The following is a 17,464-nucleotide window of genomic DNA, read 5'->3' as shown; positions in this document are numbered from 1 at the left end:
TAAGGAAACTTTTAACTTTGACAAAAATATCTGGTAGTTGATAAATGTGGTAATTTCAGATACATTTATGAGGGGAAAATTTTAATCTTTTCATTTAAGTGTTTGCACCCTAATATCTACAAATTAATTCTCATATAATAACAGGAATTAAGAATGGCAAAACAAAAAAAGTACTGGTTTAAAATAGTTTAAAATGTTCAGGGTAGATCTTTTCAATATACAGGTCAAAAAAATTGGGTACATAGTAAATATAGTATTAATTATTAAAATGCAGTGTCTTTATTTCATTATCATAACCTCTTTTGAAAAATCTCCCCTGAGGTACATTTTAGCCAACTCTGTATTATGATAGTCAGTGACTCATTATATTTTCCAAGGTCAAAGGAGGCAACTGGGAATGGAATTCCTGTTTGCTGGGCTTAGGGAACATCTTGTTATTTATTTGTAGTTTTTCATTTTCGTCCTTTGTCTTAACTTGTAATTTGTATGCAATTGTGTCTTATGTGTTAAATTTAATCCACCAATGTATTTTAATTGATAGTGTTTTCTAATTTACTATTTCTTAAAATTTTCTCCATAATATTTTTAATGGTTGAGAATAATTCATTGTAAGTATGTTTCCTAATCTAGTTAAATAATAAACAATGGAGTAAAGCACACTCTTGCAATCAAATTATTACACACATACTATTTCCCTCATTTTCAGCCCCTGGTGCTGGGCATTAAACCTAGGGCTTCACACTTGCCAGGTAAATAGTCTACACCAAGTCACATCCCCAGCCTTGTCCTTAATTTTTTCTTTTATTTATTTAATTGATTTTATTTTTTAAAATACATGACAGCGGAATGCATTACAATTGTTATTACAAATATAGAGCACAATTTTTCATATCTTTGTATATAAAGTGTAATTACATCAATTTATGTCTTTTTACATATACTTTGCTTTGTTTTCTTTTTGCATTACAATTCTTATTACACATATATACCACATTTTTTCATATCTCTGTTTGTATATAAAGTAGATTGACACCCAATTCATGTCTTCATACATGTACTTTGGATAATGGTGTCCATCACATGCAATCATCCTTGCTAATTTCTTGCCTCCTCCCTTTCCCTCCCACCCCTCTTCCCTACATAGAATTCATCTATTCCTCCCATGCTCCCACACCTTATCCCACTCTGAGTCAGCCTCCTTATATCAGAGAAAACATTTGGCATTTGTTTTTTTTGGGGGGGGGTTAGCTAACTTCACTTAATAATTTGTTATTTCTTTGCAACGAACTTAATTTCATTTCATCAATAAATTAATTTTTTATGTAATCTTTGTCTTTACTGGCACAAAGGTTTGAATAAATTATCATTCATTTTGATTTAGACCAAATTCATTATGGTTTAAAACACACAAAATTACATATAAGAGTTTGTGAAGGGTAAGGGGGAAAAAAAAACAAGGGAGAGAATTAAACAACAGCAGATGGGGTAGAGAGGGAAAATGAGAGGGAAGGGGAGGGGGGATAGTAGGGGATAGGAAAGATAGCAAATTACAACAGTCATTAATATGGTATTATGTAAAAATTGTGCATGTGTAACTGATGTGATTCTGCAACTTGTATTTGGGGTAAAAAAATGGGAGTTCTTAACCCACTTGAATCAAATGTATGGAAGACGATCTGTCATGAGCTTTGTAATGTTTTGAATAACCAATAAAAAAATTTTAAAAAATTAAAAAAAAATAAAACACATAACTTTTCATCTATGTCTGTGTATGTATATCAAATTTCTTCCAAATCTAAGACACAGAGTTATCAAAGAGAGAAATCCTTTCCTGTAACTAGATAAAGCCACAGTCTTCTTATTTGACCAGTTGATGTGTTCAGCAGCTCAAGAAATTGGGTTACAACTATTTCATTGTGAAAAAACAAAGATGAATGGGTAACAGAAGCAAGACCAGAGGTTCAATTTATCTAAAGATGTTCTGATGTTCCATTAAAAATAGAGATTGCACCTCATGATCCAGTGTGGAAAGCTGGTAGACAGGGCTGCTTCTTTTAGATTCAAAGTCTCCTACAATCATCTATCTGGTTCCTTCTTCACTACTAAGGTGACTTTTAATTTTAGAACTTAAAGACTGGTTTTGAGTTGTAATTCTTAGATATTGAATAGTTTTCTTTTAAAAAAATGATAAAACAATACACTTTTTCATAGGATCAAACATCCACCTAAAAGAAATAAAAACAGAAAAAAAATGAAGGAAGTATAGGTAATACATATCTAAATAATGTTATGGATCCTAAAACAAACAAACGATCATTGTAAAACAATGAAATATGGCTAACTTCAAAATCACATGAGAATTTAAGAACTAAAGTAGAAAGAAAGTTTTAGAAAGCATAGAGCTAACTTGAACTGTGGAGGACATGATATAGTGGGGCTCAGAGAAGTCAGGTGCATGAGAGAGACAAGTAGAACAGAACCTCCTAGCTGAGCTTTGATGTTCATTGCTGCCTCTGCTTCAGCCAGCCAACACCAAATTCACAGCTGAACCTACAGCATCTGCCTCAGCTACACCAATGTGAATTTAGGTTTTCTGGGTTTCTTTTCTATTTATATCTCGCCCTCTTCCAGCTCAAGTGATGGAAATGGGGTTCCCCTTGGTGGAATGGGTTGGGTGAGAAATAAAAGCTAAGAGAAATAAAACAGCAAAATATCACAGAACACAGAAAGTAATTTCAAGAGTGGGGGCAGGATGGGCATTTCAATCATACAGATGGAGCTTCTATACTATGACAAAATGGAGCCCGGGCCTGCTTTATTTATATTAGGAAATAGCAAAGGCCTTCCATAGAATGTTCTTCATCAAAAAGGTTAAAGATAGGCTGTCCAGTTCCCAATGGGTTACATCCATCTGATGAGCTACTATGGGGAACTTCCTAGCAGAGCAGAGATAGAAGTTATACGCTTTGGGCAATCTATTGGGAGAGCCATGGTAGTTGGATAGTTCACAATACCAAACCCAAATCTCCCTGGCCACTATACCTGGAGATGACTCTCATATAAATCACAGATGGCTTCCCCCACTTACATCCCCTTCAAATTCCTGGGTATCAACTGCTTTTAATATTATTAATTTATTATTACATAAAATAAGATTTTTTAGTCACCCATTCTGTTACACTATCAAAAACTCTCTGACTTTTCAAAAATATTCGATTCAACTTGTCCCATTTATGCCGCGTTTTCTCTCCTGAGTAAAAAAGTCTGTTTGCTATATATCTGGAAAAGATGGAAATGATTTATTTATTAAAATAAACTTCAGCTACTGCTTCTTAAATTACAAACTGAAATAACTCATTTTACTAAAATTAAAAATGTGAAATATATAAATTACAAAATAATCACCCTGATGAAGAAATTCTTCATTAGACTTGTAAGCCCTACTGTTCTAATTGGGTAGGAATATAGTTGGTCAGCCATGTATAGCTCCAGAAGTTGATTATTTATCATGAAGAAAATGGAAGTGGCACTGAAGCAAAACTTTGAGAAATTTAGAGAACACCAGACCCAAGGATTTCATATTTAGGTAAACTGCCAGTGAGGGTCTGTGTATTTGTAGTCTCCTTAACTCAGGTTGAAATTAATTCTCAAAGCTATATAGTATTTTGCAGTGGGGCTTTTTGGAGGTAGGTAGACCAGGTCATGAGGGTGGGGCCTCCAGGACTGCATTATAATAATAGGGAGAGGACCCAAGGTAGAAAGCTTGTTCTATCTCACATGCAGACAGCCCACAGAGCAAAAAGGACCTCACTAGAGGCAGCTGCCTGATCTTGCACATCTCAACTTCAGAACTGTAAGCCAAATAAGACATCATTACTCAGGAGAAGATCAGAGAGACGAAGGTTGGGAAAAAGAAAAAAAAGCATGTAACTTTCAAAGCAACAAAGGATAGAGTCAAAACATCAAGTGACCCCTGTTGTACTTTTACTATATTCATAGGAATTGTTCATTTATTTTACATAAATTAAGACCTGATAAATTTCAGAAAAAAATAAGATGTACATGTAGGTGTCCATACCAATGCTGACCTTCAATTTTCATTTCTGAACTTTATTCTTCACACACACACACGTACACATTTTATTTTAAGATGAACCCAGCCTAATTCCATTTTAAGATTGAGACCCATCTCATCACAAAGTCATGAAAATTAATTTCTGTTTCACTATAAATTACTGAGATATCTAAACTTGTTTGGAATTCCTGCCCATGCCTTGAATTCACCCATGCCTTGAACTCTCCCTGACCAGATAACAACCCTCTCTGAAACCTCAGAGTCCCCTCAGAAATTCTAATGTTGGGATCTGAATTTACTCCCTACCTTGAAATATCATAACATGTAGATCATTAACCTACTATCTGCCTTTATATTATGCTTGTAAAATCCTTTTAGCTGTAACTTTTCAAGACACTCCTCTTTTGCAACTTTTTGTGCTATAAAATCTTTTTCCTGGGGAGCTGGGGTGCTGGTCTCTAGTCTGGTGTTTTCAGGAGAGACAGTTGCTGGCCAGCTTTTGTGTACACAAATACAAGCTTGCTTTAATTTAATTTAAAGCAAAAATCAAGCGATGGTCTTTTCTTTGTATCATGGTTCAACATTTAGTTAGAAGAACAATATTCAATAATATAAGTTACAGACATCTGATTAATTTACAAAGCTAACGTGTTAAAATATCAACCACTAAATATAAAATCAAGTACTCTTACTTATTAAGTTACATAAGGTAATATATTTAAACATTATGTGTGTTTTCATAAATTGGCAAATGGAAAAAAAGTTTAATATTGCTTTGGTCTGTCTTTGCTGAAACTGGGTTACTAAGTCTTAAGATTCTATCAGGTGTAATTTATATACAAAGAGTATAAGAAGTTTCAGTTGGGTTTTCAATTATATTATTATAGTATCATAAAAAACATAAAAATATTTCATCTTATTAAACTGGAATAACTTATCTAAATTCAGAAATTTTATAAGGGTTGTTTCACAATGTAAATTTTTAAAAAGGGTTATCGGCTACAAAAGAGATATAAAAAGATTCAAGATGTGAAAATATATTTTACTATAAAGGTTAAAAAAAAGAAATGTTTCTAGATGAGATAATCTCTGTATGGTAAAGTAAAAGGTTGTAAAATGCCATTTAAAAAGATTTTGAGGAAACTAGACTTACTTTAAATGCTTGAGAAAAAAAGAAAGAAAAAAAAGGTATTTGTACATGGCAGATTGAGACAAAGCTTCTTAATGGAGTAAAAAAAAAAGCCTTTAGTTGAAGGGCAGCCATTTAAACTAACATTAAAGTGATTTAAACAGAATCTAAGCCTCGTTTAAAAGAGTGAAGGTGTAGGTGGTGAAAAAGTACATTTGAAAGTACAGTATACATGATAATTGGAAGGCTTTAAAAGGTTAAATTGAAGGTGGTCGAGATACTTTCATGGTGGAAAAAAGATTGCATCATTCAAAGCCTAGTTAATCTTAAAAGCATTACTTAAAATAAAACCCATGAAAATGGGAAGATAATAGGATAAAAGCAATTTGGAGAAAGAATATTAGAAATTTGAAGTGAAAAACTTTGAAGACAGAATAGAAAGGTGAAAAAAAGATAGAAAAGATGTAGGAAGATAGAGAAGATGTAGGAAGACAAGAATTTTAAACCTACAAAATAGGAAACAAAAGAAATCTAGGAGGAAAAAAAGCAACTAAGGGTGAATATATAAACCTTAAAAAAATAGAAGATAGAAATAAGAGAAAATGGTTGAAAATGTCAAGTAAAGGTATTTCAGATAGAAAATGTAAAAAGCTAAGACAACTATTAGATACAGACATTCAAGATAGAAAAAGGTAGAAGAGAGAAGTTTAAAGTCAAATATTGGATACAATAAAAGAACAAGGAGATTATTAGTACTTTTTTCAAAAAGCCCATCAACTTTAATTTCTGGTGGTGCAGAAATTAGAAGTCTCAGATGAGGGTGTTAAAATTTACAGACAAGAGCCAATTTAGAAAACGTTAAACTAGAAGGAAATTGGTTTAAAACCACATCAAAAAATTAAAAGGACTAAAATAATTCTAAAAACTAAGGCAAAATGCTTTTGGAAGACTTGAATTTAAAAGGATCTTTAAATTTCCAAAGGATGCATATAGGATATTTTGGAACATCATCCCTGAAGAAAAATCAGTTAATGTTTTACTTAACAGGAATCCCATACAATCCACAGGGATAAGGCATAGTTAAAAGAGCTCATCAAACTATTAAAATGTACTTATGAAAGCAAAAAGAGGGAATTGGACAGGGGTATATATCTCCCAAAGATAAACTTAAAATAACCCTTTTTACTCTAAAGTTTTTAAATTTGGATTCATCAGGACTTAGTGCTGCTGAAAGACATATGTATCCAAAAAATGTACATAAGCCTAAGGTACTTTGGAAAGATATTCTAACAGGAAAATGGAAAGCTCCTGACCCAGTGATTGTCTGGAGTCAGGGTTCTGTTTGTGTATTTCCACAGGGAGAACAGCAGCCGATTTGGATTCCAGAGAGACTAACCAAAGCAATTTCTACAGACCCAAAAGGAGATGATTTGACTTAAATCCATAACAGCTGATATCCAGAGCTTCAGCTTGGCTATTCTTACATCTGTGACAGTGATTAACCAGGATGCTTTTTTCAATATCTATTTTATTATTGCCTTTTCCCACATCATAAAGTTCTATTTTATTTTTTTAGCTCATACAAACCTAGGTTAATGTTTTTCTGATCAGTTTTATTTTTTGACTGTGGAGTTTTTAAACATTGCAATGGAGATTTCACCTGTGTAAAGCTACAAGGCCTTTACTATTGTCTTATGTTTGTATGTTTGTGTGCACTCTTCTGTTTTGTGTTGTATGACTGTTTGTACATATGTCCATATTTCATATATGAGGAGCACTCATGAAAAAATGGTATCGAATTTTTTTTATTCATGTGATTTAAATAGTTTAATTTAAATTAGGTAAACAGCTGTTAAGGATTGTTTTTAAAGGAGGTTAACAGATCTGTTTGTTTACTTTCACCTTTCCTTTTCATTATATTTAATAATTCTGTTCAGGATAATGTAAATTGTTCAGAAAATTGTTTTCTTAGTACCTGTTGGAATGTTACATAATTTCTTTTTAGCATCATTGCCAGAATTCCTATCTTCATCCCAGGGCCAGTGAAGACAAAAACCAAACTACAGCTTCTATGATAGCTACCACAGTAAACTGTATCAACTGATACATCAGTGAATAATAACTCAACAAGTAATGCTCAATCAAGGAGTCCATTTATTTTGGGAGGAAATGAACACATTGATAGATTCCTCCGCTTTGAACTGCTTGCAGAACTTGCCTGGACTATGTATCACTTGTATGCATTGTGAACTATCTGTTGGTGCAGCAAATTGTGGTAGTGCTGGCATATCTTTGCTGATGGTGTCACCTGAAATTTTTCCAAAAGAGCCGTCAATTGGCTTGGTGTCATGGTATTTCTGTATCCTCCTCCCTTCTGCTTAGTGATGGTCTAAAATTTGGGGGCCAACAGAGGTGAGGCAAAGAACCTCACCCCCCACTGGCACCAAGGCCAAATTTTGAGGCCAACAGAGGTGAGGCAAAGAACCTCACCCCCCAACTGGTGCAAAGGCCAAATTTGGGAGCCAACAGAGGTGAGGCAAAGAACCTCACCCCCTCCACTGGTGCATAGGCCTATCCACAAGTATGGCTGTATGCTGGACCGGTAGTCAATGACGGGTCTGATCCAATTGCAGTGGTACCAACCTAAGACAGGAGGCTGACGCCTAGAGGTCAGCTCATCAGATGACGGGTAAGAACCATCTGTTGAATTGGACAACTTAACAGGCACGGTCCCTAGAGCGACATTGCTTGTTGTTTAATTAATCAGAAGAGGGGAGATGCTGAGAGCCATAGCCAAGTAGGAATGACGCATGGCATTTTGAAAGGTGACCCTGCTCAGGGATTAGGGTGGCTCCAGGTTTAGGATGGATCCTGCTGGATTAGGGTGGCTCCAGGTTTAGGGTGGATCATGCTGGGAATAGGGCATATCCTGCTGCCTCAGGCGCCCACTCCTTGAGTTCCCGTGGACTTTTCGCGGGGTTTTGGGAGAATTGGTATGCAGAGCCGGGTGAAGGGAGAGTATTTTTCCCAGAACGTGCATGTAGAGTGTCTGTGAGAGTTTGGGAATAAAGAGTTGCTATTGGAATCTACAAGGCTTTTGTGGTGGCTTGGTTATTTTGTGCCCAAACAGACTTCAGCAGACTACTAATTAGAATTTAGGAACAGGATATAGTGCCTAAACAGGATTGGCACCTGGTCATGTATATAACCAGGGTAATACTTCTAAGTCAGGTCAAAGGTACAGATCTTGATTTAAGTGCCTGATGACCAGTTTAGATTGAGAATTCATAAGGCTATCTATGCAGAGCATGATATCAGAATCATCATTGCAATTCAGAAAACAAACAGAAAGATAACAAGCAAGGACTTGGGCTTCTGTAGGACTTTAAAAAACACTTTGTTATGTGTCAATAAGGAGAAGGGACCCACACTTTGCCCATATTCTGACAATCAGAAACAGTGAGTTACCATTAACAACAAAGATTAGTCATCAATAACCCCAAAACAGAGAATCTTGCTAAAGTTCATGTTGTGTGTTAGTGAGTAAATTCTTAAGACATTGTAAGCAAAATATCCTTGAGTCCTACAGAAGCACAGTTATATAGAAACTCAAGGTTAAATGGGAATGAAAGTGTAGTTAGAAGACCCGAGTCTTGGTGAGGAATGAGTAGAATGAAATAAGGGTAAACTTAGGGTTCGGGGGAATTATGGGGCATAAGTTGCTTTCAGCTATGCTAATTTGGGATGTAGCAAATATTATTTTTACTAGGAGAGGTTCTTTTGAGCAGAAAATGTTGGTCCTAACAGGTAACAATTTGCTTTTTGTGATTCTCTGGATTAGGAAGTGATGGACACAGGAAACAGCACAGTGGTGACAGAATTCATCCTCCTTGGTTTGACCCAATCTCAAGGTGCTCAAATCCTGCTCTTTGTGCTTGTCTCAATATTCTACCTCATCATCCTCTCTGGAAATGTTCTTATCATTCTTACTATAAGATCAGATCCTAGACTTAATGCTCCCCTCTATTTCTTCCTGGGCAACTTGGCCTTCCTGGATGCCTCCTACTCCTTCATTGTGGCTCCCAGGATGCTGGTGGACTTCTTCTCTGAAAAGAAAGTAATTTACTACAGAGGCTGCATCACCCAGCTGTTTTTCTTGAACTTCCTTGGTGTAGGGGAGATATTCCTCCTTGTTATCATGGCCTTTGACCGCTACATCGCCATATATCGGCCTCTACACTATGGAACAATCATGAGCCCCAGGGTCTGCTATGCATTGCTGTTGGCTCTGTGGCTTGGGGCCTTTGCTCACTCCATTGTGCAAGTGGCCCTTATCCTGCACTTGCCCTTCTGTGGGCCAAACCAGCTGGACAAATTCTTCTGTGATGTGCCACAGGTCATCAAGCTGGCCTGCACTGACACTTTTGTGGTGGAGCTCCTGATGGTCTCCAACAGTGGCCTGCTTACCCTGCTGTGCTTCCTGGGACTTCTGGCCTCCTATGCTATGATTCTCTGCAGAATAAAGAGACACTCTTCAGAAGGGAAGAGCAAGGTTGTCTCCACTTGCACCACCCACATTATCATTGTGTTCCTCATGTTTGGACCTTCCATTTTTAACTACACCCGCCCCTTCAGGGTTTTCCCAGCTGACAAAGTGGTTGCTGTCTTTCATACAGTCATCTTTCCTTTGCTAAACCCTGTAATATATACACTTTGAAACCAGGAAGTGAAAGACTCCATGATAAAGCTGTTATGTCAACACAGGGTGTTCTAAATGGAGTAGAAACATGAGTAAATCAACACCAGAGAAAGTCCAATAAAAATGAAATAAATTATTTCTTTATGCATTGAACAAATGAGTCATTAGGTAAGCATACTGTTACCAATTTTTGGGCTGTGTGGCATATGAAGGAGATAAACAACATCCAGTTGACCTAGGGTTATATTCAAGTGAAGAAATACAGGTGAACCTTTTAAATCAGAAAAAAAAATGTCAACAGCAGTGCTACACAGTAGATTGACTGGGAAGGTGCTAAATACCTTGCTTTTTATTGTCAATAAGGTATTCTGACACAAACCAGCTGATCCTTGGGTTTCAGCTGATACAAGATGATCTGAAAAAGTAACCACACAATTACCTGAGATATTATAGGAAGAAAGGGAGACTAATACAAGGATACACAATTTTATAAGTTTGGTAAGTTTGAAGACCACAAGAAGAACAATGTAGCTTAGTGGAGTTGAAGCGTTTGAAAGTGGCAAAAATTGAAAAGAAGAGAGTTTGGCAGATAAAATTCTCCTGAAGTGTTTCAAGCAATGGAAAAAAGTTCACGCCATTTAATCCTCAAATATGGTTATAAAAGGCATTCAACTGGAGAGTATTAATATTTTCTACTTGCCTTAACAAAAAAGTCTCAAGACTCTGGAGGAATATGGGAAATAAAATTTCATTAAGTAGAAAAAATTCATACAGTTAAGTAATTTTAATAGAGCCTTAATTAGTTAGTTTTTCTTAAATTTGAAAAGTCTTATGATTTCCCTCACTGTTGTGGTTAATGTTGGAGATGAATTTGAGATCCCTTTAAATGATTTCATCCTGAATATAATTCTGTTAGCTATTTGGTATGTCAATCTTTATTTAGTTATAGATGACTAAACCACTTCAATTTCTTTCTTTGTTTATTTGTTTGCTTGGATGATTGTAATACCAGGTATCCTATATTTGAAATAGTTGAATGGGTGGTAAAAGCAGCCTATGAACTTGGAGTCAAGTTTTATATATTTTATATTGAGAGAGAGAGAGAGAGAGAGAGAGAGAGAGAGAGAGAGAGAGAGAGAGAGAGAGCGCAAACTGGGTCAATTAAAGAAATCCTGTCCTCATAGCAATTATTAATATGCAGCATACAACAATTATTTTTCTATTTCAGGCTACAAGATCACAGAACTGAAACTATGTGCAAAACTCAGGAAAATAGCTCAGAGCTTCTCTAGCACTAGTAGATAGTAGATATTTCCATATAAAATGGAAACCTTATATTTCAGTCCCTATGCCACTTTCCTGATTTCTGAAGTTAAGACTTACTAAGTCAATCAGAAGTTGTAAGAAGACTTTAGGGTCTAATTTTTATCCATGATACCTTTGGAGAAGACAAAGTTGGATTCTGTATTAAGGAGACTGGAAATCAGCTTCAACCTAGGTCTTCTTTGTATGAACAAGGGCTTTCTAATTGTTTGTTGTGCAGTACTGCCCTGTGCATTGTAGATTGCTGGGTAGCACAACTGACCTCAACCTACTAGAGGTAATGTTTGCCCACACTTGTTTCTCTCTGGGTTAAGAAGATTAGCTTCCTGTGTGTAGATCTTATAGTAATATGGTTAACAACCTCATTTTGCAAATAGTACATAATCCAGAGCCTATGCAGCCTATGATTTTTAAAAAACTGTATTAATAGTATAATTAAAAACACTGGAAAATATTAGTATGCTATCTAAATATAAGAAAAAATAATTTGTATGTATTTCGATACCATCCAGAGTATGAAAGAAAATAATATCATTAAACTAACTATGATGACTGTGTTCAAATGGCAGAAAATAATGTATAAAAAAAGATAAAATATCAGACATGTGGCACGAGTGTAATCCCAGTGGCTCAGGAGGCAGAGGCAGGAGGATCACAAGTTCAAAGCCAGTCTTAGCAAAGGCAAGGCACTAAGCAATTCAGTGAGACCCTGTCTCTAAATAAAATACAAAATAGGGTTGGGGTGTGGATAATTGTTCTAGTGTCCCTGAGTTCAATCCCCATCTCCCCAAAAAAGATAAAGAATTTCAACAGAAAATTATAATTCAAGAAATCTTCAACTAAAATTATATTAATTAAAAATTTTTAAAGTAAGAATTCATCATAACTTTAAATTGACTAAACACAGGAAATTACAAAAAAGTTATCTAGAAATAAAGGGAATAAAAAATTTCAAATTAAATGCAAATTGGATAAAAAGGAAAATAATGAAAGGGTATTAGAAATATGTAAGATACAATGGAAATATCCTACCTATGTATAGTTGACATCCAAGAAGTGTGGGAAAAAGAGAAAATGGGAAAGATGCAATATTTGCTGAGAACTTCTATAAAGTGATAAAGGGCATCGCCATGGACCACATGGACCACAAGTCTTTGGTCCATAAGTAGAATAAAGTTTGGAGAAAGAAGACTCAAACACATGAATGTAAAGCAGATAAAAGTCAGTGATACAGAGACTCTTAGAAGCTGCTAATAGAAGGAAGCACATATTGACTTCAAAGGATAAACAGTAAGGACAGCTTTTCCCCATAAAACAAACATGGAAATCAGAGTACAATGATATTTTGAAATTGCTGAAAGATGACAAAACAAGTCAAAAAATTGTTATTAGATAAAGAAAACTGTTTAAGTTAAGAGAAAGACATTTTTTAGACAGAAAATATGTTGCCTGAGAATTTGTACTAAATCAGTATTAGGCGTAGTTCTTCAGTAAAGAGACCCTAATCCTGAAAGGAAACAATAAATTAAATGAAAGAATAAAGAATACGTATTGTTAATTGTCAAGTTGATACATGTAAATAAGTATAGACTGACTATTGACTGTACAAACAGTAGTGTATTTTAAAGGTTTTATCATACATATGTACAGTAAATACATATAGCATATATGTAATATATACATATTATACATATTATGTGTCTGTATGTGCACATGACAAGAGTCATGAACAATGAAAGAAACAATGAACAAGGAATTTAAGTGTTCTATAATTCGAACATATTAAATTATTTGGTCAAACTAATACTTCGAGTAGAATATCTGGATATTTGTTTAATCTTTATGAAATCCTGTAAAATACTAATAAGAAGTCTTCTAACTATAAAATTCAGGACAAGTTTTGAAAAGGATTACTTTGCCTGAAAACAGCTAGAAAGAAGAAAGAAAGAGTGTTTGAAATAAGAAAAAAACAGATAGAAAAGTAAACATACTACAAAAAATAAACATTAAAAGCTTCATTTAAAATCTGGAATTGCTAAACTTCAAGCATGAATGCTTTCACATACTTAATAAATGGGTAGAAAAAAGTTGAAATAAAAGGGAAGTTTGAAATAGAATAAATACAGTTGTTGTTTGTTGTTCATGGGTTCCATATTTGTTTATTTGCCTTCTCAGGAAATTTATCTGAAACCCCAAGTCAACATCTGTTATGCTTTTGGAGTGATTTGAGGACATGCAGAGAACAGCAGAAACAAAACCAAAAATACTTGAATCACCCTGTGTGGGCACTCCCAGCTAAGGTGGCACAAAGTGACACTGAGTTTTCTTTCAGCTCTTTTCCTGTAACAAGTGTCATTTTCACAGTCTGTTCACACCACTGTTTTCCATGTATTTATAGTTATTGTTGGTGATTCTTCTGTTTAAAGGGCCCCCATCAGAGTGCTAAGAATGTTCCAAAACACAAGGATCCTGTGATATGCCTCAGGGACCAATGCTTGTGTTAGGTAAGCTTCATTCAAGCAAGAGTGATGCTGGTGGCAGCGAGGTCATTTTAAAACAGAAGTCTTTTTTTTTTTTAAAGAGGCACACATAAAACAAAATAATGTATTGATTGTTTGATGAAAATGTTGAGACCAAGATTTATAGAAATATATGTTGCATTATTCTCTAAATTATTGTGATTTATTAATAAACATTAAAAATTGATTATAATGTTATATTATATAATATAAATAAATGTTTCTTTTAGGCTGCCATTTTGTAAAGATAGATAAATAATAAGACTGTAAGGATAAAATACTTTAGAAAATCACAGAATGTTACTACTATAAAATATTGATGATCTCATTACAATCATTAGAACTCAAGAGGAGCAACAGATGAGAAAATTTAATATTCCTATGAAAACAGTCAAAAAATGGTAAGTACTTAAACACTCATTAATCAAAAAATATTTAAATAGTGAGACACTGTCTTTACAGTCTCATGAACTTCTGTAAGTCTATGTTCATTTTTGTACAATATGTTTTTCAGAGATACACAAAATCAGAGGCAATAGCTCAACCTTTAAAACTTCTAGAACACAAAAATAAAGAAAATGCTATCATATCACTCTGGCCAATATTTCCTTGAATATGACCACAGGAAAATAAACAGAAAAAAACAGAAATAGAAAGGATTGAGCCAAATTAAAAGATTCTGCAAAGTAAAGAATTCAAGTAAGAAAACATTCCAGAGTGTGAAAAAATATTGGCAACACATACACATCTGATAAAATATATAAAAATCCCAAACAACTCAATGTTAAGAAAAAAATAGTTCAAAAATTGGCAGTATATATGAGTAGAAATTTCTCAGAAGAAGGATAAAGATAATAGCCAATGTATATGAAAAATCTCCTTTATCATTAGTCATCAGGAGTCACTCAAATGAGATGTCACCTCTCACCTCTTTGCAAAGGCTGCTATCAAAAAGATGAGAGTAACGTGGAGAAAAGGGAACTCTTATACACTATTAATGGAAAATACTGAGGGAATGTAAATTAGTAAACCTAAATGGGAAAAAATATGGGGGTTTTCTCAAAATTCAAAATAGAGCTGCACATAGTCCAGTTACCTATCTACTGACTATGTATCCAAAGAACAATATCTGAAGATTTTTCTGCCCTCCCATGCTTATTTGGCACACTATTGACAATAGCCAAGATACATAATCAACATCAGTGTTTATCAACAAATGAATAAAGAAATGTGGGTATATATGCACAGTGAAATAATATTTAGAATTTAAATGGGTGAAATCTTGTCATTTGTTACAACATGGATGAACCTGGAAGATATCATGTTAAATGTGGTAAGTCAGGCACAGCAAGACAAATAGCATGTGATCTTAATTATATTCGGAAAGAAAAACGTCAACTAAATAGAAATACAGAGTAGAAAGTGGTTACTAGAGGATGAGATAATGATAGTTTAATTAAAGAGCACAAAATTTTGTTATAAAAGAGGAATAAATTTAAAACGTTTATTATACATCAAGGAGACCACAGTTTAAATTTTATATTATCATCTTAAAAATTTCTTACTGAATTTATTTCAAGTGTTCTCACCATAAAAATAATCATATTTTCTGTAATGGCAAAAGGATATTTTAAAAATCCCCAGTGTATTTTTACACTAGTCTCTGAGGGATCTAATAACTATCAAATTTGTTTTCTCCAATAATTCCCTTACCAAAGGATACTTTTAAATACTGTTCTCTTTTAATCCAGAGCAGACAAGTTCACTGGATGATGAAGACTAAGCATTTCAGGATTTCATAAAGTTGTTACTTCCAAAGTCCAAGTACAAACTGGTAGGTTTCCAGACCCTGACACATTACCCTATCTTTAACCTACATATGCCACACTATTTGAAGTTGAATGTGTAACTAAATAATAAATACAAATGCCAAATTTCTAAAAGAATGAGGGGATTGAAAAGTGCTAAGTAAATGGAAATAAATTTGACTTTGTTTCAACTTGAAAAAAACATAAAAATACATTGTATATTGGGTGCTAAGAAATTAATTCAATATTCCTAGCTGAATAAGTCATGTTTAGAAAAGAGATGTTGTGTTTAAATTGTTTGCCCACACTGATAAGATTGAATGGTTTTATATTATCACATGATATAAGAATCTTTACCAACTCTCTTTAAGGCATGCAGTAATTTTTAAAAGTGGATATATAACAAGACTGCAAGCATAAAATGCCTGATCCATAGCCTAGAAAGTCACAACATGTTACCACACATGCTACTATTGTTATATTCATTAAAATTTAAGAGGAATGACATAAGAGAAAATCTAACATCTATAAGAAACAGTCTAAAAATGGGTAAATATTTAAACACTAATTCAACTGGAAAACAATCAATAGTTTGGCGGCTCATGTGCTCCTGTAAGTATATTATTTAATACTTCCTAGAAATATAGACTGTCCAGAGGAAAGAACTGCACATGATAGTCTTACTGCAAGAGTATAAGAACATTCAAAAATCCTGGTGGCCAGTGAGAATAATGAGACATTTCCACTTTCAAATTCTGCTCATTTAATTTTTACATAACTCTGGAAGATGGAGTCAAATATAATGGTTGGTATATGAGACACTTCAGTTAAGATATTTGCCTTAATGCTACCTATGCAAGGGAAAGGTATGTAATTGCATGCTTTGTGTGGTTAGCTAGAGATACACTGTATTTTCACATTTAAATCATGTAACTTACAGGTTAAAATTTACAGAAAAAATTCCCATGTATCTAATTTTCTTTCTTAATAATCATTATTGGTTCCAGTTATAAGATTCTGATAAACACAAGAAAAGTTCTAGAAATAATTCACAGACCTCTAATAAGAATTGCTTTGAGCCCTACATGAAGGGAAAGGGGAGGCTCTGCACTTTATGGCTTAAAGTAGATCAAGTCCTGAAATCATTAAATGTAAATCCTTTTTTTTTTGTTGTTGTTTTTTAATTCACTTAGCTTAGTCTGCCTCAGTCAGTGTCACAATGTCTTTGATTTAATTCATCCTGAAAAATCTTAAGTTCAAATAAGCCTTTGTGAAAATAATTGAGAAGAAACCAGGATCCAAAGCGACAATCACTTTCATGACACAGTATACACAGTGCATCTAAATTTTTGTGGTATTGTCTCTTTTTTCTTTTAATATACAAAAATTAATGGTTCATCTCTTTTGTTTTTTTTTCTCAAATTCTTTGAGAAAAGCTGAGTAACAATAATGATGAACTTTGGTACATTCTATTCTTAAGGTGGTGATTTTGGAAGTTCTGTGTATGATTGATGTATAAAGACTTATGCACTAAATGGAAAATTCACTTTCAGATTTTGAATCCAGTTTTGTAAAACACTTGCAAGCAATTATTTTGTTGGCTAAATAAACTGAATAGCATTAATGTCTATAGAGGCAATAGGAATAATTTCAATCTAAAACCACTGTCTTTCCTAACATACTGACTTTAATTTCAATTAAAAATATAACTGTATTAACATTAAACATTACATTAATGATGAGTATTCTCTCATATAGTTACTTTCAGTAATATACAATGCATATTTTGTTTGAACACTGTTTTTTAATGTGAAAATGATGAAACTTTTTAAATGCATACTGATGATGGGATTTGAATGTTTCACTCAATGAATTTCTGCAAAACTCTAAGATAAAAATGTACTTCATTAT

At 33.9% G+C, this 17,464-nt stretch overlaps 1 protein-coding gene across 1 annotated transcript; it reads left to right on the top strand.

Moving 5' to 3' along the window:
• The first annotated feature begins 9,051 nt into the window (after nucleotides 1-9,051).
• On the top strand, nucleotides 9,052-9,921 carry LOC101955663 (olfactory receptor 4N5). The gene has a single exon (XM_013366265.2). The coding sequence runs from the start codon at nucleotides 9,052-9,054 to the stop codon at nucleotides 9,919-9,921; it is 870 nt and encodes a 289-aa protein (XP_013221719.2).
• The last annotated feature ends 7,543 nt before the right edge of the window (nucleotides 9,922-17,464 follow it).

Source organism: Ictidomys tridecemlineatus, chromosome 5 (genome assembly GCF_052094955.1).
Source record: "Ictidomys tridecemlineatus isolate mIctTri1 chromosome 5, mIctTri1.hap1, whole genome shotgun sequence".
NCBI classification, from domain to species: Eukaryota; Metazoa; Chordata; class Mammalia; order Rodentia; family Sciuridae; genus Ictidomys; species Ictidomys tridecemlineatus.
Note: the sequence above shows the minus strand (reverse complement) of the source record. Positions and strands in the feature narration are given on the sequence as shown.

Excerpts from the sequence above, each read along its gene's own strand:
- LOC101955663 (XM_013366265.2), top strand. The coding sequence starts at position 9,052 with ATGGACACAGGAAACAGCACAGTGGTGACAGAATTCATCCTCCTTGGT.